This window comes from Penicillium samsonianum (assembly GCF_028829775.1).
Source record: "Penicillium samsonianum strain IBT 33392 chromosome Unknown utg000004l_segment0_segment0, whole genome shotgun sequence".
Taxonomy (NCBI): Eukaryota; Fungi; Ascomycota; class Eurotiomycetes; order Eurotiales; family Aspergillaceae; genus Penicillium; species Penicillium samsonianum.
The window spans coordinates 4394839-4417564 of record NW_026643262.1 but is presented as its reverse complement, the minus strand read 5'-3'; the positions used below and the strand labels follow the sequence as shown (position 1 = coordinate 4417564).

General features: G+C 52.2%; 9 protein-coding genes across 9 annotated transcripts; 4 read left to right on the top strand and 5 right to left on the bottom strand.

Moving 5' to 3' along the window:
• Window positions 1–694: 694 nt before the first annotated feature.
• On the bottom strand, window positions 695–2608 carry N7471_008623 (putative MFS transporter; the record flags this gene model as incomplete). The annotated part of the gene is made up of 7 exons (XM_057281342.1): window positions 695–1046; window positions 1119–1323; window positions 1374–1436; window positions 1495–1837; window positions 1891–2153; window positions 2216–2327; window positions 2387–2608. The coding sequence occupies 7 exons, from the start codon at window positions 2606–2608 to the stop codon at window positions 695–697; spliced, it is 1560 nt and encodes a 519-aa protein (XP_057135602.1).
• A 1047-nt stretch (window positions 2609–3655) lies between these two features.
• N7471_008622 (cytochrome P450) lies at window positions 3656–5424 on the bottom strand (the record flags this gene model as incomplete). Its single annotated transcript, XM_057281341.1, has 5 exons — window positions 3656–3751; window positions 3827–3916; window positions 3970–4647; window positions 4715–5080; window positions 5128–5424. 5 exons carry the CDS (start codon window positions 5422–5424, stop codon window positions 3656–3658), a joined length of 1527 nt encoding a protein of 508 aa, XP_057135601.1.
• Window positions 5425–5613: 189 nt separating this feature from the next.
• Window positions 5614–6879, top strand: N7471_008621 (uncharacterized protein; the record flags this gene model as incomplete). The annotated part of the gene is made up of 1 exon (XM_057281340.1): window positions 5614–6879. One exon carries the CDS (start codon window positions 5614–5616, stop codon window positions 6877–6879), a length of 1266 nt encoding a protein of 421 aa, XP_057135600.1.
• A 102-nt stretch (window positions 6880–6981) lies between these two features.
• On the top strand, window positions 6982–8085 carry N7471_008620 (MBL fold metallo-hydrolase; the record flags this gene model as incomplete). Its single annotated transcript, XM_057281339.1, is given in 3 exon segments — window positions 6982–7049; window positions 7096–7831; window positions 7846–8085. The coding sequence occupies 3 exon segments, from the start codon at window positions 6982–6984 to the stop codon at window positions 8083–8085; spliced, it is 1044 nt and encodes a 347-aa protein (XP_057135599.1).
• Window positions 8086–8107: 22 nt separating this feature from the next.
• On the bottom strand, window positions 8108–15559 carry N7471_008619 (uncharacterized protein; the record flags this gene model as incomplete). Its single annotated transcript, XM_057281338.1, has 6 exons — window positions 8108–9015; window positions 9079–12709; window positions 12767–13479; window positions 13529–13904; window positions 13959–14942; window positions 14999–15559. The coding sequence occupies 6 exons, from the start codon at window positions 15557–15559 to the stop codon at window positions 8108–8110; spliced, it is 7173 nt and encodes a 2390-aa protein (XP_057135598.1).
• A 226-nt stretch (window positions 15560–15785) lies between these two features.
• N7471_008618 (SDR family oxidoreductase) lies at window positions 15786–16710 on the top strand (the record flags this gene model as incomplete). Its single annotated transcript, XM_057281337.1, has 3 exons — window positions 15786–16263; window positions 16324–16490; window positions 16540–16710. The coding sequence occupies 3 exons, from the start codon at window positions 15786–15788 to the stop codon at window positions 16708–16710; spliced, it is 816 nt and encodes a 271-aa protein (XP_057135597.1).
• Window positions 16711–17105: 395 nt separating this feature from the next.
• N7471_008617 (uncharacterized protein) lies at window positions 17106–18419 on the bottom strand (the record flags this gene model as incomplete). Its single annotated transcript, XM_057281336.1, has 4 exons — window positions 17106–17859; window positions 17910–18033; window positions 18084–18213; window positions 18261–18419. 4 exons carry the CDS (start codon window positions 18417–18419, stop codon window positions 17106–17108), a joined length of 1167 nt encoding a protein of 388 aa, XP_057135596.1.
• Window positions 18420–18611: 192 nt separating this feature from the next.
• On the top strand, window positions 18612–20096 carry N7471_008616 (cytochrome P450; the record flags this gene model as incomplete). Its single annotated transcript, XM_057281335.1, has 1 exon — window positions 18612–20096. One exon carries the CDS (start codon window positions 18612–18614, stop codon window positions 20094–20096), a length of 1485 nt encoding a protein of 494 aa, XP_057135595.1.
• An 84-nt stretch (window positions 20097–20180) lies between these two features.
• On the bottom strand, window positions 20181–22343 carry N7471_008615 (GMC family oxidoreductase; the record flags this gene model as incomplete). The annotated part of the gene is made up of 7 exons (XM_057281334.1): window positions 20181–20227; window positions 20282–20305; window positions 20357–20398; window positions 20453–20923; window positions 20986–21853; window positions 21899–21940; window positions 22017–22343. 7 exons carry the CDS (start codon window positions 22341–22343, stop codon window positions 20181–20183), a joined length of 1821 nt encoding a protein of 606 aa, XP_057135594.1.
• Window positions 22344–22726: the final 383 nt, after the last annotated feature.

Sequence of the window (22726 nt, the reverse complement as noted above, 5' to 3'; positions counted from 1 at the left end):
GCGCTCATTGCACATTGAAATTTGTGTATGGAGTACACCTGCTCCACCGCTTCATCGCATTTCTCCTGGGATTGTGCGGCATCTTGGGATCGGCACACCAAGATGGCGCGAATGTCCGTGTACCAGCAGATTGACTGGAGCACGATGGAGTAGATGGCGCCAGGGCGTCCACTGAGGAGTACAAGTGTGGACAAGATGTGGAGGGGAGTAGGTTTCAGTGGCTGTGGGGTGGTTCTGTGGCGTTCTGAGACTGCAGATCATTGGCCCATTGCCTCAGGCCACATTGTCTGCCCTGAAGACCAGGCATTCCCGATCAAAGCCAAGTGGACCAATGAATATTCGCGATCATTCTACCAGAATTTTCTAATCGTACCTAGTTCCTTCATACTTTTTTTCATAATGTGAACCATGTTTTCTCAGGCTACTGTTGACCAGGGATTCCACATGCATTCCAAGCATTCCAAATGCCGTCATTCAAAAAGCAACTCGTGGGCTGTACGTCACTCCTGCCAGGGGCTGAAATTAGCGTCGCAAGCCCTATGACGATGGTGGCGAATTCACGAAGCAGCTCTACAATATTGGCAATCTCACATAGAAATCGATCGTCTCTTCCGTCATGGGCCTGACCACCCAATATGATATCAGTCTCACAAAATCATATGTTGTATTCAACTCTTCCAAACTTTATACTGGACTAGGAATTATGACCGGTCACTGCACCCCAGATATACGCCACCCACGATCCAAGTGTCAAAAAAATCATAGCACCAAAGCAAAATATGGAGATGTTCCGGGTGCGCCGATGCTGTGTTACCAAGCTGCGCTCTCGAATCCGCTCGATGATAGCCGCACCCGATGTCAACCGCTTATGCCGAGTCCACTGTAGCGGCGCTAGGTTATCAGTCATAAACGAGCCGATCAGGATAGCCGCACCGACAACCAGAGCACCGGCAGCAAGAACTAGATAGACCTGCACCACTCGGCGGTATGAATTGTCATCCGCGTCCTGCAAAGCTCCGGTGATGATCCGAATTATAATGCTCATACTATTACGATTTCCCATGTCAGACTCTGTCCTAGAACACAATTTTGATGCAGGGGTTGGGGATCAAACTTACGCATTATTCATGGTGACCTTCAATGAATAGGCAGATCCAAAGACCGATTGGTGCCACAGCGTGGTGCGAATGCTGTCGATGACCGAGGTTGGTCCCAAGGACAGGGCAATGGCGTAGATGCCGAATGCAGCACCTGTTCCTGCCTGTGATGTTGCAAAATTAACGAGAACCATGCTCAACAGCATGCCGAGACCGCAGACAAACACTAGGGATGTCAGTATTAAGCTTGCTTTGGATATTCATGATAAAACTCACTGACAGATGCTCGGTTGCCGAGGACATCAATGAACACGCCCAAGAAGGGAACAAGGAAGAAGCCTGGCCGATATTAGCTTATATCCAGGCAAAATGATCATGCACTCCAGGAATATCGTACCTGCGTATTGCGAAAGAGAACTATACCACCCGGCCTTGATAGAATCGACATTGAATCGCTTCTCGGCCAACTCAGTGGCATTTTGGCTGAAGACCGTCGCTGCGCTCGTTTGGAAGACAGAGAAAGCCATGACAGCCCAGAACATCCACGGGAGCTCGAATATCTTTTGAAATTCGAACTTTTTGTTTTTCTCTGTCAGTTGTTCTTTGGTGGCTTCATCGCGTCGTCCCTTGTAGTGGCGATTACAATACTGGTTGAAGAACCAGAACGCTGCGCTGGCCGCATTCGTGAACAGATTCATGAACACCGAGGTCCAAAAAACCCACGCAAAGTTCCCAGTTTTCTATTCTCTTGTCAGCATTGGCTTAACCAGGTCAAACCGTGAAAAACAATTACCTTTGCAATGATATTGGCCGTTGACTTGCCGATAAATCCTCCAATCTTGCCAATGGCGAGCTCAAATCCTAACGTGGATGCAAATCCACTGCTAGGAGGAAACCAAGAGGAAAACATCTTATACTGAGCGACTTGTGTGGCGATGTCGCCGAATGCGAGAATGACCCGACCTCCGATCATGAAGTCGAAAGAGCGCACGGTCGCGGCGGCAGCGACGAGGATAGAACCGATAGTATAGACGATATTTCCATAAACAATCATCTCTATTAAAAGGATTGGTCAGGATATCTCTCGCTGAGTTGAGTTGACAGACTCGACAACCTACCAGCTCCACCGACTCGGTCGGTGATCACACCACTTATCAAAAGCAGAACCGTTGCCATGAAATTCTCGCTGGCTTCCAAAAGCGAGAATTGAACATTGTCTATATGCATTTGCTGCCAAACAAAATCCGTCAGTGAATCCTGCAAATCGACATTTCCATGGTATTCAGTACCTTTTTAATCGTGCTCTTCATAGCACCCGTCACGCCAGAACTCCAGTGTGAGCCAAAGCTAATGCACGATATCAGCGCGACCGCACATAACTTTGCTGCAAGCGGTGGTGGCCTTTTTCCATCGGAGTCATCGCTAGGTTCTTCCGATAGAGTGTGGATGTCTTCACTGACAGGGGCCGAGGCCACGTCCACAGACTTCGAGTCTGAAGTATCAACTGCCATAATCACAAATTATTGGAATGATACGCTCGGGCAGTAAAAGGAAAGAAAGAACTTTCAGACGAACTCAAAAAAGACCATGCCAGTACTATTTATGGACCTCGGAGATTGATAAAAATTTTAACAACAAAGCGGAGCTCCGCTAGTCGGTGCTACGGTGAGCTGATCCTGGAGCAAAAGGCCGAAGCTCCTAGTCAGCTCCAACGTAAAAGGACAAAGAACATTTTCTCGGCGCTTGGCACGGGCGGAGTTTCATCAGATAAGATGGTTGAGATTGGGGGGAGTGGGCGGGGCTTATCCCGAAAAGAGTCTAGCGCTACGTTTCTACTCCAACTCGGGGCAACGTCGGTGAATTTAGCTTTCTTTAACCTGTTCAACACTTCTAAAAAAGGACCTGCTCAGACCCACGTAGAACCCTGAAGTGAAAGCACCTCTCGGTTTCTCTCCGAGCTGTCGTCAGCTTGCAACTGCCGTTATTTCTTGTCCCCGTTTCGACCCGCTCGGATTCTTTAACCCGGTTACATACCGAGCAAGTTCGGATTGTTGTTTCCTGCACTAACCAGGTCATTTTGTCTTCGGCGGTTCTCTTGGACTGTTCGAGGTACAATATACGAGGGTGGTGCGAGTTGATCCCGTAATCACTTTTGCAGAATGCTGCACTTTGCACAAGGACTACGTCTAACAACTCACGTTCCACTTAAATGTCCACTAGGTATAGCATGATAGCCTCTATAGACATTAGAATTGGTAGTGAAGGCTTAATGGGCCACCTAGCTATTATAGCCTCTCACGCATTGATTCAAGGCCATCGAGGCCCTATATAAGGAGTTCAACATCCAAATATCACAACAAAGAGGATGGCGAGCACCTTCATATTGCCAATGTCTTTCTTGCTTCCACAGGATTGGATTGCTGATGATCTTGGCATAGAACTGCTTTGAAGAATAGGCAGGATTTAGTCTGATATGCCAAATCGGGCTCATCAACGAAAATTTCCCAAAGTCTATTCTGCTACCCGACTGGGATGAAGACCTGAGTAACTAAAATATCTCATTCATGACGCTTTTGAATCTGAGCATAGAATCCCCTTTGAATGAAGAACCAGGAATTCTCGACCTGAAATTTCTCCTTGTCAACCAGCCGCATCTAAATGGAAAGCAGTCAGATCAGTGAGTTGCACTTCGTATTATACATAAAAAGGGAAGAAGAAGGAGCGCTTACATCATATGTCAAAACCAGGAATGGGATCAGTTTTTTTATCTCCAGAATGCCAACATGTCGTCCGAGACATACACGTCGTCCAGCCCCGAACTATATTACTGTTAGCTCAGGCAGCGGAGAGGCATCAAGAGCAGGGCACAAACAGTAAGCATGCTTGCCTCCAGGTGCCTCTTATGGGCACTATCGCCTTCGAGCCAGCGCTCTGGTCGCCAAAACTCCGCATCATCCCCAAAAGTGTTTGGGTCCCGGTTCACAACATACGGGTTTCCACCGATAACCGTGCCCTCAGGCAGGTAATGTCCGAGCACCGTAAGACCTCCCCTGGGGATAACACGCTCAAATGGCAGTGCAAAGGGGGGATGGACCCGCGCTGCCTCCAGGACACAGGCGTCGAGGTAAGGCAGATCGCGCACCTCGCTATACCGCGGAAACGGACGTGAAGGATTCGCATTTTCGAGCTCTTGTCGGAGCTTGTGCATGGTATTTGGGTAGGCTAGAAGATTGAAAAGCACGGTGCGCATGATTGTGCCGACCGAGTCGGAGCCGGCAATGACGTTAGAGAAGGTCCAGGCCGTTGGAGCCCAGGCGGGGATGTTGGGGTTACCCTTTTGCAACTGTATGTAGCGTGTGAGGAAGTCAGTGTGGCTGTGGTTGTTTGGTGCTTTGTCTGGCTCTGCCTCGAGCTTCTGTGTCTTTTCTTTTATAGCCTGGGCCACGAACGACAAGATTGAAAGAGACGGAGTCGGCCGAAAAGCTTGGCGCAGGATGTCGGCGATGATGTTTTTGCGTAAGATACGATCGAGAAAGGGAGATTGGGTCATCTAGCATTGATTTGATCAGTTTCTGTTTGGACCTGGGCAGATGCAGAGCAGAGAGAAGTTGTGTTACTGGTGCGGAGGTCCTCATGAAATCAATGATCGTGGCGAGCATGCCACCCACATCCTTTCCTTGATCGAGAAATCCATATCGCTTGGAGAAGGTCATGGTGCCCATAACGTCGAAGGCAAAGAACTGCAGCCACTGGCCCATGTTGATGACCTGCTCCGTCGCGCAATATGTTTGGTCGAATTTATTTTGAATGCACTGTAGGACCTGGTCGACGAGCGGCTCAAAGGTGACAGTACTCGAGAGGTTGAAAAGTGGTGCAATTGGAGACTTGATCTGCTTGAGGATATCCTCTTCAGTGGTGTTGAAGACTGCATGCAATGCCCCTCCACTCCTCGTGTATGGCCGCAGAGTCGCGTAAAAGTCGCCCTATTTTTGTGTTAGCATTTGCCCTCACTAAAATAATGATTAAGAACCTTTGGTATGCCTGGCCGCATGGGGTAGACCGCTGGGATGGCCTCGGGGTTACTGAACGACACCATATTTGGCCCGATACGGACGACCTCGCCATACTTGCGGTGCGCGTCTTGCAAGATCAGATGTGCCCGGGCTGTAGGTACCCAGCTCATACGATGCAGATCTGTAATGCAAGCTGGAAAGGGCCCGGGGATGTGCTTCAATCGCCACCAGGTCCAACCCAAATGGACAAGAACGACGGTAACAACTCCGACCACCAGCCAGACCAAGTTGACAGAGACAAATTTCCAGTCCATTGTATTAAGTTGGTAGCTCGAGGGTATTGTCGAACTCAATGGGTATTAGACAGGGGCATGACAGCCCTAAGTGCAGCGGGTACTCGGGGTTGCGCTGGTCTCACACTTGGGGTCAACCCCAGCACTCAATGTCACTTGAAGCACAACTTATTATCCTCGCCTGAACGTATTCATCTAAGTACAGTAAAAATGTCAGTCGCCGAGTCTCAAGGGCCCGAGGTCCAGCCTTACTGGTGGACAACTAGTGGGCGCGACCTCGCCCGTATGCTGAAAGAGGCACAGTATCCCGAAGATGCACAGCGCCAATTCCTGCATTTCTTCAAAGAAACCATCTGTCCGCAGTTGGGTGGTCCTCCAGCAGAGGATTCTGTCCGAAGCGGCGTCGGCTGGGACGGCAACCCCTTCGAATACAGCTTCGAGCTTAAAAGCTCCAGCGACACCCAGGCGGTCCGGTTTGTCGTCGATCTCAGTTCCCTACGACCAGCCGACGAGACCAATCCGCTTGGCATCAAGAACTTTGAGGCGGTCCTGGGCGCACTCGTGGAGCGCACGCCTAGCTTTGACGACACCTGGTATCGATCACTGCGCGAATGGTTCGTACATGCACACCGGCCCACTATCGAGCAGAAAAAGCTGGTGGCGCAGGTGGGATACCAAATGCCCATGATCCTTGGATTCGACATTTCTCGACATTTACCGGTACCAGATGCCATCCCCGTCATGGCTAAGGTCTACTTCCCTCCGTGTTTCACTGCGGCTGCAGAGGGTATCACACGCTGGGAGGCTGTGCGTCGGGGCGTAATGCAACTCCCCGATATAAAGTCTCATCCTAACATCCTGCTCTCGCTCGATTTGATCCAGGAGTACCTGGACACCAAGCCCAAGGAGTACGAGAATGGGCCCCGCTATCTCGCAACCGACTTTGTGACGACCGAGAAGGCGCGCCTGAAGATCTACATGCGGCATCCAGCGGAGTCCTTTGACGATATCTGGGACTACTACACCCTGGGTGGCAGGATTCCAGGCCTGGATGAAGACAAGGACCGCTTTCGCGAGCTCATGGCATTCACCTCGTACAATCCTGATATCAGCAAAGCCCAAAATGACCAAACTCACTACACCGCGGTGCAGAGGAAGATGACGGCCATCTATTTCTCGCTTTCCACGGATAATCCCATCCCTGCGCCGAAGATCTGCTTCTATCCCGCCAATTTTGCGGCCAACGACGAGTCTATTGGACAGGGTGTGGATGAATGGCTGCAGAAGTACGGATGGAACCAAAGGAGTAAGTCGATGACAGATAGAGTGCAGGATGTTTTTACGCACCGGGGGCTGCACGAGAAGACAGGCATCTTCACCTTCTTAGGGCTTGGTCGCAAAGAGGACCCGGCAAAGAGGGACTTGAGCATGCAGATATATGTAACAGGGGAGTTGTATAGCACTCCACGTCCGTGACCCAAGTACGGACACCTAGTGTAGTAGTGGGTATATATATATCAAGTTAGTCCATCGCACGAAGAAGAAAGCTTGAACAATTATTTCAGAAGACATAGCAATATGGCATCTTCACCTGCACTGGAGATTCCCCCCTCATCTTTCACCGTTGACGTGCGAGTCATAGACACGTAGGTTTTTATAAAGTCCACCTTGGCTATAACTAACATCAAAAAGACAAACCGAGCTCTACCTGAACTCCAGTCTATTCTGGCAGCCTCCACTAGAGGGATTTGCCGGCCTTAACGCGCCTGTGTATTGCTTCCTAATTACCCACGGCGACACACAGGTCGTATTCGACCTGGGTGTCCGCTCAGACTGGGAGAACTACGCACCGCACATTGTCTCGCTCATCAAGGCCACCACCACCGTGACCCGTGGCAAGGATGTGGCCGCCATCCTGGATGCGGAGGCCGATGCCAGTGGCATAGTCAATGTCCGCAGCAGCGACATCCGTGCAGTTATTTGGTCGCACAACCACTTCGACCACATTGGCAACATGGCCACATTTCCCGCATCCACAGACCTGGTTGTTGGACCCGGGGTGCGCGCCGCCTCGATTCCTGGCTGGCCAGCGGATTCAGGGAGTGTAGTGTTAACTGGCGACACAGAGGGCAGGACGGTCAGGGAGATCTCCTTCGCTTCTGGGCTGAAGATCGGCCAGTTCGATGCAGTAGACTATTTCGGCGACGGGTCGTTTTACCTACTCGACGCGCCTGGCCACGCCGTTGGCCACTTGTGTGCTCTCGCGCGAACAACTCCAGACTCCTTTGTCCTGATGGGGGCTGATGCGTGCCATCATGCCAGCCTCTTGCGCCCGACCGAGTACCTACCTCTCCCTGCGTCTGTGCCGGTGGAAATACGTGGCTCTTGCCCGGGCGATGTGCTAGCTGGGCTTATTGCATCGAGGGATGTTAGCCCATGTAGCCCGCTATTTACAGTGGCGGGGGGCCTGTGTTTCGCAACCAGGGAGAGGCCATGGAGACCGTGCGGAAGATTCAGGAGCTTGATGCTCAGGATGGGGTCTTTGTTATTTTAGCACATGACCGCTCGCTCATGACGAGAATCCCGATGTTTCCGAACAAGGTCAATGGCTGGAGAGAGATGAGTCTGGGCTCGGGGACCCGATGGATGTTTTGTGAAGACTTGAAGCATGTCAAATTTTGATTCTTCTATTTTAAATGAACTACTAAACACGCGCGCGAAGAAATTCATATCCCTCCTGGATGACATCCTGTATATCTACACGCTCCTGATATTGGCGATAGATGTCGAATAGGTGTGGCGCATCCTCCACGATGCATAACTGGCTATCGATGCCCCGTCTCTGGAGCGCTTCATACGTACGTTGCGCTTGCTGCCATGGGATCAGGTCGTCGTCTCGTGGGTGGATGATGAATGTGGGAGTTGAGTGTGCACCGCTGCGGATTTGCGCCAACGGACTAACAGCCCTAATCGCTTCCTCGGTGGGGGCGTTTGGTTCCTCGCGCTGAGTAGGGTACAGCCCATTGAGAAGGACGTGGAGCGAGCGGCCGTGCCAGTTCATGTACAGTGCCAACCGACTACGCGGGTCAGTCGAAGACAACCAGCCCCCTATGGCTCGTTCGGCTGGGGCGACATTGTAGCTCGCGATCGGCTTTTCTCGCACGGCAGACCACGCAGTTTGATCCAGTTCATACGATGTGGTAGTACTTTCCGATCCAACTGGCACATTAGGGCGTAGCCAAAACTCGTCTTCGTAGTCAAGAGGGCAGTAGAAGGCCAGTATGGCCTGTGGAGGCTCGATATGTCGTGGTATACTATTCCATCCCAGTGATACGGCCAAATGGCCACCAGTTGACCAGCCAACGCTGACGACGCGGCGACCGTCGATTTTGACATCGGCGCGCTGTAACTGGATGGTAGGCAAGACTGTTCGAATCCAGGCCAATGCATCTACGACGTCCTCCATCGGGCCCTGGGCCAGCGTAACCTCTGGACAGAGTCGATAGTCCACGGCGATCGGCAGAAACCCCTTCTCCTGGAGTAGCTGTGTCTGCCTAGGGCGGATATCATTGCGGGACAGCATGATGTGGCCACCGCCGTGTATCATCAGGGCTGGTAGAAGTCGACCAGGTCAGCTGGCCTTCTTGAAAATACATTCCAGAGGAGTGGGCTTACCTACAGGGAGCGGCATGTTTAGATCTGCCACCCGAACAGGATAGTGTATATCTGCCTCCAGGTCCAAACCATCGATCTGTTTGAAGACCACCGTCTCCTTTCCCATAGTTTTTGACGGCGACGCCGTGATGACCCGTACAAGATCTGACTCCCCGGACGGGCTGTCGCTCCAATCAACCCAGGTAAATCCAGCGTCGCGCAGACACCTCTTCCAACGCGACTCATCGGCCAGAGCATGTTCCCTGCCATCATTGAATAACCACCAACCCTCGAGTAGGCCGAATACAAGATCAAACCAGAAGAGGTTTCGCGTGAGCTCCACCAGGCAAAGAACCCCGTCAGGCTGTAGCATCTGCCGAATGTGTGTCGTGGATTGTACCAGGTCGCGGGTGGCGTGGATACAATTCGTGGATAGCACTATATCGTAAGCCCCCAGCATTTCTGATGCAGGGGCTTTCTCAATGTCCAAGACAGCGAAGCGCATAAAGGGCTGCGTGAACTTTCGACGGGCCGCAGCCACGAGCGAAGATGAGATGTCAGTGAACGTATATGTGAAACTACCGAATGGAGCAAGAGCACTGACAAGGCCCTTGGTTGTGCCGCCAGTGCCAGCTCCAAGTTCCAGAATCCGGATTTCTTGGCCGTCCTCCAAGCGCGATACAACGGATGCAAGGTACTGGGCCAGCAGGAGAGTGCCCGTTTTGAACATGGGAGCGTTCGTGTACACGTCTTCAAGCAAGCCACGGGTGGATGCATCCCGGAAGATCAGGGAGATGGGGTCCGATGCACCAGACAGACAGTCAGCCAGTTGGCTCCCCGTTGTGCAAAGCAGTTTTGTTTCAGAGGCGTGCTTGGGGAATCTGTCAAGGAGGACGGCATGCAGACTGGCCGCTGGCTTTGTTGGGACAGGGGTCTCCGAGCGCTGCATTCGGCCATCTTTGGCCCGATCAATCAGCCTCGCGTCTTCCAGAATCCTGTACAATTGAGGAACGACCTTTCGTTGGCTCTCAATGTGCGGTATTATCGAAACATCACATCCCACTGCCATCGCCTCGAGATCACATCCCAAACTTGCAAAGGCGTCCAGGATGTATCGAACAACAAGCTGGGATTGATCAGGAAATACCTGTTGGTAGAACCCTGCAAAGCCCGTCGCGCCGGCGTGACTGTCGTAGTAGGGCTTCACCTCAGAGAAGCACTTCTGGCTCAGCACAGCAAGGTTGATGTCTAACTCGACTGGTGTAGCTTCATCCGGGGTTAATGTCGGAGGGGGCTTGGGGAGGTCGTTTGTCAGTATTACAGGTGACGGAAGGCTAGACGGCTGAATTAGCTGCGACAGCGAAAGGACATCGGCACATTGTTGGAATTGGGCCTGGGAGATGCGCATGTCGAACAACTTCTGGATTTCCCATAGAACTTCGCTAACTAGCAAGGAGTCAATCCCGAGGACTTGGATAGTGGACGACGGTTGTACATCATCCAATGGGATCTCTATGATGCTGGCCAATAGACCCCTGAGCTTTTGGAGGGTGGTGGTAGTGCTGGCTGTTTGGAAACGTTCCACGGTTGAAGTCTTCTTTTGGACGGCAGGGTGTACTGGCATCTGCTCTGCAAGAGAAGGAGACTGATATGCCGAGTCCGGCTGGGGTTTTATATCATCCTCACCATGGTCAATGCCATCCGACACAGGCTGATTTAGCCGTGTCAGGGCACGGGCCAGAGACTTGAGTGGGACACTGCGAAACGCGGCTCCCACAATGACGGCAACAAGAGACAATTGGGCATCATAAACGAAGATATTGTTGGTCAAACCCCCACCGTCAACTGCTTCGTAATGGGTGTAAGCCGTCCACTCGCGCCGGTCGGCCTTGGGACCGGGGAAGCACGGGCCTAATATGACTTCATCCACGGCAGTACACATGAAAACCTCATCATCCCGACGCAAAGAGAGGCAGTTGACATGAATTCCAGCCACTTGGAGAAAGTTATCCAAATCGATAGGATGGCAGATGGTCGCCTCATCGAGGAACGTCGGGAACTCCTGGGGGACATCGATGAATCCAACGGCCTCATTGCCCATGGCTGACACCGATTTCACTCCGCGGTAGTAGGGGGCGTAGTGAACAACATCCTGGAATAGCTGATATACAATACTGCCACCGACGGTTGTTCTGTCAGGACAATCGAGGATCCGAGTCAGACTCGAGGGTGGCGCGATCTTCTGAAGTAGTTTCAAACGCAATCCCGCAGCCATATCATTGGGACCAGACATCGTGACACGTCCCGTGCCGTGTTCCTTCTGATCCAAGGACTTGCTGAAGATCCTGAAGTCCCAGGAGCCGGGTCTTACAACCGTCAAGCGGAGGTATAGATCCGCCTCTAGGCCAAGGGGAGAGGATATGGTAAGACCTTCGATGTGAGGGGAGGACTGCGTAGTGTCCAGGCCCTTGGACAATAACACCGCGCTCTGAATAGCAAGTTCGATATACATGGAGGCAGGACAGAGACTCTGGCCAACGACAGCGTGGCCTCTGGTTGCAAGGTCAAAGATGGGATTCGAGGTGTCAACACTGAACAAGCATGTTCCGTCTGCACCTGCGGGATGTATGAGAGATACCAAGCTGGATTGCAATTGCGATGGCTGAGGAGAACATAGGGAAGGCTTGTAGTCAATCCAATGCCGGGTTTGCTCGAACTGGTAGGGTGGGAGGTTGATACACGGCAGCGAAGATTTATCCTCGTGGAACGGCCAGAACTCAGCTGCAGCACCAAACTTCCACAGCTGGCACACCACGCTCGCCAGGGCTTCCCTTGCGTCGCTAGTCCCCAACTCCATCGGTATAAAGACATGAGGCGCTCTGGATGGAGACAGAATGCGGCGAACCAAGCCAATGATGGGAGTTGCCGATCCGGCTTCCAGCCACACAGCCGAGGGCAAGCGCACGGCGATGCGCTCGACGGCATCTTGGAAGTAAACGGGCTGTCTCGTGTGCTGTACAAGCTCATCGGCCGTAAATGTGGTCCAGCTTGCGTCGGGGGAACAGGTCTCAACATGGATTCTGGGTGGTCGGATCGTGATTGACGCAGCAATCACCCTAAGATCGTTCAGAATGCCATCCGCCATATGGGAATGGTATGCATGTGTGTTCCGGAGCGGTACTGTTTTGAACGAGCTGCATTCCTGCTGCAGGTGATCTACAGAGGACGCGTCGCCCGCAAGCACAAAGCTTCGTGGGCCGTTATAGCAGGCCACCTCAACCCGATGCCCGGGACTTGAATTGACCTGTGTAAGGATCCTGTTCAGCTCAACCACATCGCACTCTATCATGAGCATAACTCCACGATCCGGGCCCCATTTGTCACGGATTAGCCTTGCTCGACCAGCAACTAGCTGGAACGCGTCCTTCAAGGAAATAGATTCCGCGACGCATAACGCAGCGAGTTGGCCAAAGCTATGACCAACCAGTGTGTCTACTTTGAGACCAGCGTCAAGCCAGGACAAGGCACAAGACACTTGTATCGCCAGGAGCATGCAGTGGAGCAGGACAATGTCATCAACTGGTTCGCCGACGAAGATGTTGTTTAGGATCCCGGGAAGCCCAAGGTACTGACAGACAGCTTCGCATTTATCCTGGAAAGGGTCTTGTCAGCTATAAAGCAAAATCAAAAGACAAGTGTTAAAATATACCAAGTGGTAGCGAAGGAGCGCGCAGCTGTCATACAGTTCTCGCGACACGGTGACCGTACGCCCTGTTTGCCCCCAAAAAGCCAGCACCACAGGCTGGTTTACAGCGCGCGTGATGCCCGAATCCTGATTTTCGATGTACCTTTTAAAGTCTGAAGTGTCTCGTGCAACGAATGATGCTCTGTACTCGAAATTGGGGTTCTGTTGTCGCAGTAGAGAATATGCAACGTCCCTCAGGGAAATACTAGGGGATTTCAAAACGAAATTCTTGAGCTTCTCCAGGTACATTTTTAGGCTCAAGGCAGAGTTGGCTGCGACGACGATGGGATAGGCCATCAACAAACCATCCACAGCTTGTTGCTGTTTGCCAGGGGCTGTATATGCCCTCAGGACAATGGCGGCGTTGCTACCAGCTGCGCCATAGTTGTTCACTAAAGCCACAATATGCGGCGAGGTCCAAGGCTGCGCCTGCTGTGGCACCTCGATCTGCTCCGAACGCTTGATCTTCGGGTTCAAGTTGACAAAGTTGGCCTGTCGGGGAATCGTTTTGTGATGCATCATGAGGATGGTTTTAATAAGCCCTGCAGCACCAGAGGCCGCCTCGGCGTGACCAATATTGTCCTTCACCGACCCTAGAAAGACATTACTCTTTCGACCGGCCCCCGTGAGGGCCAACCTGACGCTATCGTACTCGATCGGATCACCAACCTGCGTGCCTAGAAACGTTTCAGCTTATGTAAATTTTGCAAAGAGAATGTCACCGACCTGTGCCATGAGCTTCAACATAACTCACGTCCGTGGGGTCAATGCGACCCAAGGACAAAGCTTGACTATACAAGGCGCTCTGTTGGTGCGAGTCCGGAACGGTAATAGAGCTGCAGGAAGAGCCTTGATTGACTGCAGATCCAGAAATCACACTGAGGATATTGTCTCCGGCCGCGATAGCTTTGGACAGTGGCTTGAGCACGACGATTCCCGCTCCCTCCCCTCGACAATAGCCAGCAGCAGAAGCATCAAAGGCGCAGGATGATCCACTGGGATTGAGGAAGGAAGCGGCGGCGAGGTTCTGGTGTAAGCTTGGGCTTGTGATAACGTTCACTCCACCAGCGAGAGCCATGTCACATTCGCCAGCCAGGAGAGCCTTAGATATAGTCAGATCCGCTACAGTTTAAATACTTCATTTGAGCAGTCATACCTTGCATGCCGTGTGTATAGCCACAGCTGATGACGAACAAGCTGTGTCGAATGTAATCGAAGGGCCACCCCATCCGAAGAAATGGCTAATGCGCCCACTGATAAAAGCCCTTAAGGTTCCAGTGGCCGAAAAAGCAGTTGCGTCAGCAGAGCCCACGTTTCCCTCGTAATCGACCGACCCAACCCCAAGATAGCACCCCACATTCGTCTCCTGGCGCCTGCTCTTCGACCCAATACCATAGTACCCTGCCATTTCTACTGCTTCATAAGCGACCTGCAATGCTAGTCTTTGCTGTGGGTCCATTGACTTTGCCTCTCTACCGGAGATTCCAAAGAAGCGATGATCGAAGACGTCAGGATTAGACAAGAAGTTGCCCCAAAACGCAGGCAGCTTGGGCTTTCTCTGTAGATCTGCAGGATCAAAGCGACTGGGAGGCAGAGTTCCAATGGCCGTTTTTCCAGTACTGATAAGTCTCCAAAACTCCTCCAGTGACTCCGCTTGTGGGAAACGACAGGCCATCCCAACCACGGCGATTTCCTCAAGAAGGCCCGGGTTTGACTTGGCAACGGCGAGGGACCGTGGGATACAAGATTCGGAGCCGACAGCAATGAAGTGAGGATCTTGTGGACGATTATCATCAACCATTCGCTTGATGGTCTGGTACCAGTGCGCACGCTTGCAAAGAATGAGGTCGATGGCGACGTCGTGCAAGGGCCCCGTCACGATGAGCTCTGTATCTGAAGTTGAACGGAGTGGCAGATGCAGGTCATTGGCAATTGGCAATTGCAGGTCGGGAACTTGGGCACAGATTTCCTTCAGTTGCTGGGCAGCGTGAGTATGCTTGGGGTGGTGATAAGATCCATCGAGGCCGATTATTGTCATAGGGATACGATTCTCTCCTAGGCGATCCGTCAAGTGCCCCAGATGTCGACGTGGAAGAGTGACGGTAAGCGTGCGGTCGTCGGTAATGCATGAGATATATGCCTAGGTAGTATCAATCAGTAGTGTACTTAGGTGAGCTTCAATATACTGCGACATACTCCAGGAAGCAGATCTAGGGTGCTCTCAAGGACCGCCCGGTCTGAATGGGACTGACATCGCACAGAGACAGCAGTCACGCGGTCCGCCGAGGCATGAGAGGCATCTTCTGCATCTATGATAAGCCCGATACATGTCGCTATACGAATGGCATTCGCAGCGTAGTGCTCAAAGTCCTGCTGTGTAGTTGTTGCCGCAACTGCGGCGGACAGAAACCCAACGCAGAAGCCTTGGGCTACCATGTCCGAAGACGTGATAGACATCCATTCTACTATGTGTGACACCACCGTCAATGGCGCTAACTGGACGTTACTTGTCAAAGTCGTTAGGTCTGGGGTTTCATTGCCAGCTAACCCGGCTAGGGTTTCCAGCTGTGATAAGACATCATTCTGGGACAAAGGGAGACTGGCGATAAACGCTGGCAATTGGGCCAGACAACGGCGCAAGAATGCCAATCGGGAAATGTTCTGGAGATCCGATTGTAGCCGACATAGACGCTCGGTGGTCCATTGCAGTTGGGTCAGTTGGGGTCCAAAAAGAACGATGCGAGAGTTGGGAGGCATGGTGGAGGCAATCATCACACTGATAGCCAACACCAGCCAGTCGCATTTGTTTTCAACCAATGCCTGTAGCAAGCCAGAGTGAATGCGCAAACCCCGAGTAGAACAAAGAAATCATCCGGGGTTACCAAAAGTCCGCGGCGTTATGGCACCGTTAACTCCGGCGCGTGATGCTTAAAGCTCACTCACTTGTCGATGCATTCTCTTGCTCCTGACCATCAACTTCATCATGGCTACTACCAAGCTCACCTGGCTCATTACGGGCTGCTCCTCTGGCTTCGGCCTTTCCTTGACCCGCGCCGCCCAGGCTGGCGGACACAAGGTCATTGCGACATCGCGCAACCCATCGCGCACTCCCGACCTCGTCGCCGAGATCGAATCCAAGGGAGGGAAATGGGTCCAACTTGATGTGGACAGCCGTGACTGCGGCAACGTGATCACTGAGCTTGAAGGCAGTGGCGACCACATTGACGTCCTAGTCAACAACGCCGGCTATTCTATCTACGCCCCTATCGAGACCTTCGAAGAGGAGGAGGTACGAACCCAGATGGAGACTATGTACTTTGGTCCCTTGCGACTCATCCGGGCCGTTCTGCCCCACATGCGCCAGCGGAAATCCGGCATGATCGTCAACATGAGCAGCGGTGCTTCGCTTGACGGCATTCCCACTATGGGTGTTTACGCAGGTGCAAAGGCTGGAATGGATGGTATGTATCAGTACTAAAGAGCTTCTAGGCAATAAAAATAGCTAACTGTGAATCCGATAGCTCTTACCAAGATCCTCGCCAAAGAAGTTGCCCCATTCAACATCCGCACCCTGACTGTTATTCTCGGAACCTTCAACACCAACATGCCCAACTCGGTGGTTCTAGGCAAGACTCCCCTACCCGAGGACTACAAGGGAACCTTCACGGAGCAGGTTCAGGGTCTTCTAGTCAGTGGAAAAATCAAGCCTCAACGGCGACAAAGACAAAGCGATGCAGGCTGTGTACCAGGTCGTTACTGGCGAGGGAGTTGGTGAAGGCCATCAAACCGAGAAGCTTCTCCCTCTGGGGAGTGACATGACCCCCCGTCTCAAAGGAGTCCAGGATTATCTCGGCAATGCTTTGGAAGTGTTCGGCTCTGTGACCAACAACGTGGATGTCGACAAATAACGCAGATCCTTCCAGTCTTACAAAGGACGTTTGAAATCAGTTTTAAATTCGGGGTGAATACCTAGGTAGTGACAGGCGTTACATTATAATGGCCAGAGGGTAAGATTACCGTTAGTCAAGTGACCACCCGGGGATTTCTGCCCACACCCTCCGTGCCCACGTAGAATAATGTCATCAGCCATTGCTCTTATTCCATCAGTTCCATCTCAGTAGTTGCGTTCCAGTGCTAGAAAATCACCTCGAGAGATCAGACGCCAAGAAACCGGGCCTTCGTGGAAGAGATCCACCTGTCCCCTCCCTCAGGGCGTGGGCCGGTCGGCTTACTCCACAAGACCAACCACCTAGAGATTGCCTCGAAAGCCACCTCGCCCAAATAGTAATGATTTCTAAATACATCACACTAATTCTGCCTCGATAATACCCTGCACTGCCAGTAGAGACCTCCAGATCTTGACCACTTTGAATCCCTCCAGTCGCAGCAACTCCTCCCACTGCACCTCAGTCCGCTCCGTACCAGCCACCATAACCATCATGGTCAAATCGTACGCAGTGGTATGTGGATGCGCGAGCGCCCGGGGAGCAATATGATCGTGGATTAACAGCGTACTATATCCCGGTGTCATAGCATCTCTCTGCATAGCGAGGATCTTGCGAGCGGGCTCGTCAGACCAGTCATGGAGCACACCGTGCATGTAGTAAACCCGAGATCCCTTGATTATCTGCGGAGAGAAGAAGTCGTAGCCCATTTTATTCACTGGGTCTGGACATTTGGACAGCTTGACAACCTCGGGTCGGTCCTGCAAGTAGAGTCGGCTGGCGGATTCAGTGTGCGCCTCACGGAAGCGTTCCATGTCATGTCCAATGTTGCCGCCGATATCGACGACAAGAGGCGTATCTTCGCGTGAGGTCTCCAAGATTCGCTCGTGTGGGAAGATATCCAACCAGCCGGCCTGGTTGGCCATGACGCCCCCCATGACGTGGTTGAAGGATTCGCCCTCGCGAGGGTGGGCTTCGTAGTAGTTGAACATATCGCCTTTCCAGTTCTTGGTGTACTGAAACACGCCATCCGCTGGGTCAAGGGGAAGTTTATAGCCAGTTTTTGCCAAAAAGTCCGGCATCTTGAAGAAGCATGGCAGTGTAGCGTCGTACCTGTAGGAATTTTTAGAGTCACGCTGACTTGGTTGCTTGGTGCCACTTACAAGTGGTTAATCCATTCACCAAATACCGGCTGGAGGAGGGACTTGGTGAATGGGGTTGGCTCGAAAACGCCAATGGATGGCTCTTTGAGCATATGGTTTGAGGCTAGATGTCGTAAGAGACGATCTTTATCGAATTAGCTTCTAGTCATATACACCTGTATTGTGGCCTCATACCTAGAAGAGCGGTCTCGCACGGTACAAGCTTGGAAAGCTCATCTGCAGTTGCTGCATGATCTCCCACTTGATGCCAGTTTTCAAAGAGCTCAAGGTCTTTGCACACCTTCAGGGCAGCTCCCAGCGCCGGCTTGACACAGGTCAGCTGATGATTGTCAATGATAAGGATACACTCACCTGGCCCATACAAAGTCTGGCAGTGGTCTCCCATGGGGTCTCCAGCCGTGCTATCAGGGCATACGCGGCCAAGAGCGTTTTGATTCTCAGGTCTTCGTTCTCGAACGAGGAGGGGGTAACTCCGGAAAGAAAACTGGCAATATCACTGTTGTCGTTCATTTTGCTTACTCTGGCGATTCACGGAGAATAACATCTATTTCTTTATGCGCGCAATTGCGTGTTCACTTGGGGATTGCGACCCCGGTTGTACGCCCAGCCCCGAGTAAATATCAGCTGGGCTTTGTTTTTGGCACTCTGCACTTTTTTCCTCGTAAGAAAGTAAGGAAAGAAACAAAAGGCTTAATTCCTATGATGGCTCTTGAAATACTCACCTATCTCCTACTCTCTTCCATTCTCGGGATCGTGATCCACCGACTGTTTCTCCATCCCCTCCGCCATGTACCCGGTCCGTTCTTGGCCTCTTTCAGCTCGCTCTTCATATACGTAATCTGCTATCTGGGAGTTGAGGGTCGTGTACTTCGTTACTTCCACCGTCGCTTCCGCACTCCTGTCCTCCGTGTAGGGCCAAATAGCGTCTCCATCTCGGATAGCAGCGCACTCCGCGACATTTATATTGCCAATGGCGGTTTTCCCAAAGATGATCGGTACAAGAATTTCGACTTGGGCCCAATTGTCTCCATTTTCTCATCTCGAGATACTGAATATCGCGACCGGCGCGCCAAAGCTGTGGCTCCTCTCTTTGCTCCTGCCCGCGTGCGGTCGGCCTGTGCCCTAGATCAGCCCATTGGACAGTCCATCACTCAGTTTGTCGAGCGCCTAAGCATCTACCAGACAAAGAAGGTATCTTTTGATCTCGTCGATATTTGCGCTAGGCTCTCAATAGATGTCGTGACGGGGTACCTCCTCGGAGAGCCCTACGGGGGCTTCGCCGAGTCTGCGCACCTCTCTGCAGAGGCACAACAGGGGGTGAAGCTCAGCGCTAACCCATTCATCTTTGCCATTGTGGCTTTCTCGCGCTTCTCGCTTCTGCCGAATTTTCTTTTCCGGCAGGTCTACAGGCTCGCCATTCATCTGGCCTCGACCGACGAATCGATAACATCATTCCACAAACTGGATCAGTTCGCTGTAGGCGTCACTTCCCGTGCCGATATTAATTCGGCACAGATGTCGACATATCAGTCTCGTCTTCTAGAGGCGGGGATTTCTCCAGAGGAAACTGCTGCCCAGTGTAAGGCCGTGATTTTTGCGGGTGCTGACTCCACCGCCGTCATGCTGGCAACCATCCTCTTCCACCTCATTCACAACGAGAAGGCAAGGCACAAACTTTCAGCAGAGGTGGCACAATGTCGACAGGAAAACCCGTCAATAGATCCAGAGGCCATCTCTTATCTGCGTGCTGTCGTCAAAGAAGGACTTCGACTGGGCATGGCAAACCCAACCCGATTGACCAGGGTCATTCCTTCCTCCTCCATCCTCCGTGTCGGCGAGCACATCTTGCCTGCCGGCACCGTCGTAGGCTGTGCTGCGTATAACCTACATTATGACGAGGATGTGTTTCCGCAGCCCTTTGACTTCTGGCCAGAGCGGTGGTTGGAAGGCAGACAGCACGGAGGGCTTATGGAAAGGAACATGATGCCGTTTGGAGCGGGATCAAGGGCGTGTATTGGGAAGAACCTGGCAATGAGGCAGTTGTATGAGACTGTTCTAGCGGTGGTTTGTCCTGTAGAAGGGGGATGTTTGTTAGACGGGGCTAGGTTACGACACAGCAAGATTGACATGATTGAGTGGTTCAATGGGGAGATTCAGGGGCATTGTTTGGATGTGGACTGGGATTGATTGTAGATATAACTACACATAATCTATCATCCTATTCCTTTTTTCCAATCTATAGTTTGATTATATATACGCACATACGTTTATTCACCACTCGGCCTTGATCGTGTCCGCCATTTTCTCGGCCAGCATGTCTGTCCACATTAATACCAAGCACAGGAATAGGGGTGGGCGGGTTGATTACTTACAGACGACAGACTGAGGCTCTCCACCTAAAAGAAGTCAGTCAGTATGCGCAAACCTGGAGAGGGCAGAGAACTTACCAGCCGGCAGGAACGGCATCGCAGAGCTGTCGATCACACGCACTGGTCTTAACGTCAGAAATCAGTAACACAATACGAGGGATGAAGTGGACATACAGTTCTTCACTCCAATCACCCTTCCCTTACTGTCAACGACCGCTAATGGGTCACTCCTCTTCCCCATCTTACAAGTCGAAGTTGCATGTGACATAGGCGTCACCGTTTCTCGTAGGAACGCGATGATCTCCTCGTCACTTTCCACGCTGGATCCAGGCCAGACCTCGTCCCCGATTATGATGTTTTTCATGGCCGGGGACCGCCACAGCTGCCGCATCCGCTTGAAGATGGCAACCATAACTTCGAGATCGGCGTCCGTCGTCATCCAATTAGGGTTGATGATAGGTGGGTCGTGCATGCTGGCCGAGGAAATGGACACAGAGCCAGTCGATTGTGGCTTCATTATTATTCCCATCAGGCTGGCGTAGTTGTTTCCATCGTTTGGGGAAGGCGTGGTACCCAGGTCACCCAGGAATCTGGGGAGGGTGAGGTACTGGATGTCCGGCCAGTCCGATGGATAGGCCTCCAGGCCTGGGTGGGTAGACAGAAATCAGTGGAATGGTTAACCGAATGCGGGATGAATAGATACTCACTGTTCAATGTCCCATGAGAGAGCCCTGATCGTAAACCCGCGGGGATGTCTTCGAAACCGCCATACTCGCCCCCAGGGTTAGTAAGAGGCCCGGTGGCATTGGCATTGAACGCGATGATATCGGCCTCTGTAATGCGTAGTGTATCCCCCGTTGGAAGATTGACACGGTAGACAATATCCGCGAAAATCTGATCCTGCATGTTCTGACCCACACCTGGCCGGTCCGCCACGACGGGGATGCCGTACTTTTTGAGCAGCTTTCTTGGCCCAACACCAGAAACCTGGAGTATTTGTGGCGATTGAAATACCCCACCAGCAACAATGACCTCTTTTCTCGCGTGCAGGGTAAATGTTGCATTGTCCGAGCTCACCTGCACCCCAGTCGCCACGTTGCCGTGACTGAACAGGATCCGCTCCGCCAGCGTCTTCTGAAAGACGACTAGATTGCGCCGACCCAGTACCGGACGGAGGTATGCTGTGTCCGCAGAGGACCGCTTCCCGGTGGTCTGGTTAGTTGCGGACACGTGCCACGCTGATCCGTTGAGGGAACCGTCAATGTAGGCATTTTGTGCCGGCATGCCTGCGGCTTCAAGCATAACTGCCAGCCATGTTGTCCAGCTGTACGCGTAAGCGGGAAATGTCACGTCCAAAGTCCCACTGTGGCCAACCTCGGCGGGATCATAGGATGGAGTCGCGTTGGCAAAACGAGTCCCGGCTCGATACGGCGTGAATCGCACGGGCTTCTTGTAATACTGGGCGATGTTTTCGTAGGCGAAGGACTTGTCACCAACCTCGGCTGCCCATTTGGAAAAGGCCCCGCGGCTCGATTCACCCCAAGCCATGGCATTGAGGTTGGAGCTTCCTCCTAGCTGCTGAGTATTAGCACAGCCTTCTGATGGACGAGATACACTTACCACTTTTCCTCGTGGGTAGCGGACGACAAGATCATTGATTCCCTAGTAAGATGACGTGTAAGTAATCGGAAAACCGTTTAATACGGAAACCGTGTTAAGCACAGAAAGAGAGTCTTACAGCCTGTGGTGTGGTCACGAAGTTCCAATCAATTGCAGTCGGAATTGAATTGACGCTCTTGAGGAGATACTTGCCGTCATAGCCAGGCACGGCGCTAAGATTGCCCACCACATCCTCGACCCATGTACCAGCCTCAATGACTGCCACTGACACTTTTGGGTTCTCTGTAAGCCGATTTGCTAGAGTCAGGCCCCCGGGGCCACTGCCAACGATGACATAATCAAAGACGGACTGTTCCGGGTGTTGTCCAAGGGGGCTCGCCGAAACCGTCGTACTGCAGATATGCAATATGCCGGCTACCAGGGGCAGCAGAAGATGCATGAACATCGGGAACGGTTTTATAGATTGTCTGGGGAAGTTTTCGTGAAGTGAATATAGCAACTCTCTATGCCTTTGTGACTCTTACTTCTAGTCTGCCAGGACTTACTCCTGATTTTATACTATATCTCAACACAGCTTACGCTGTAGCGCCATACGCCTTTGACCCCAAGGCTATCGCGTAAAGAGCCCCCAAATTCCGTTCATACCCGGGTGCACTCATCTCTACTTGGGCCTGTTGTGATATCTCTGCGTACTCGGGGCTGTTGCCGTATCTCTGATTCGTCCTTGAACCTTCGTGCAACGCCACGGTTAGCCACCGGGCAACGATCCAGCTGCGCGGCGAAGTAAGTCTTATGTGAGGCTTCGGAAAACCAGATCTCTGGGTCCGG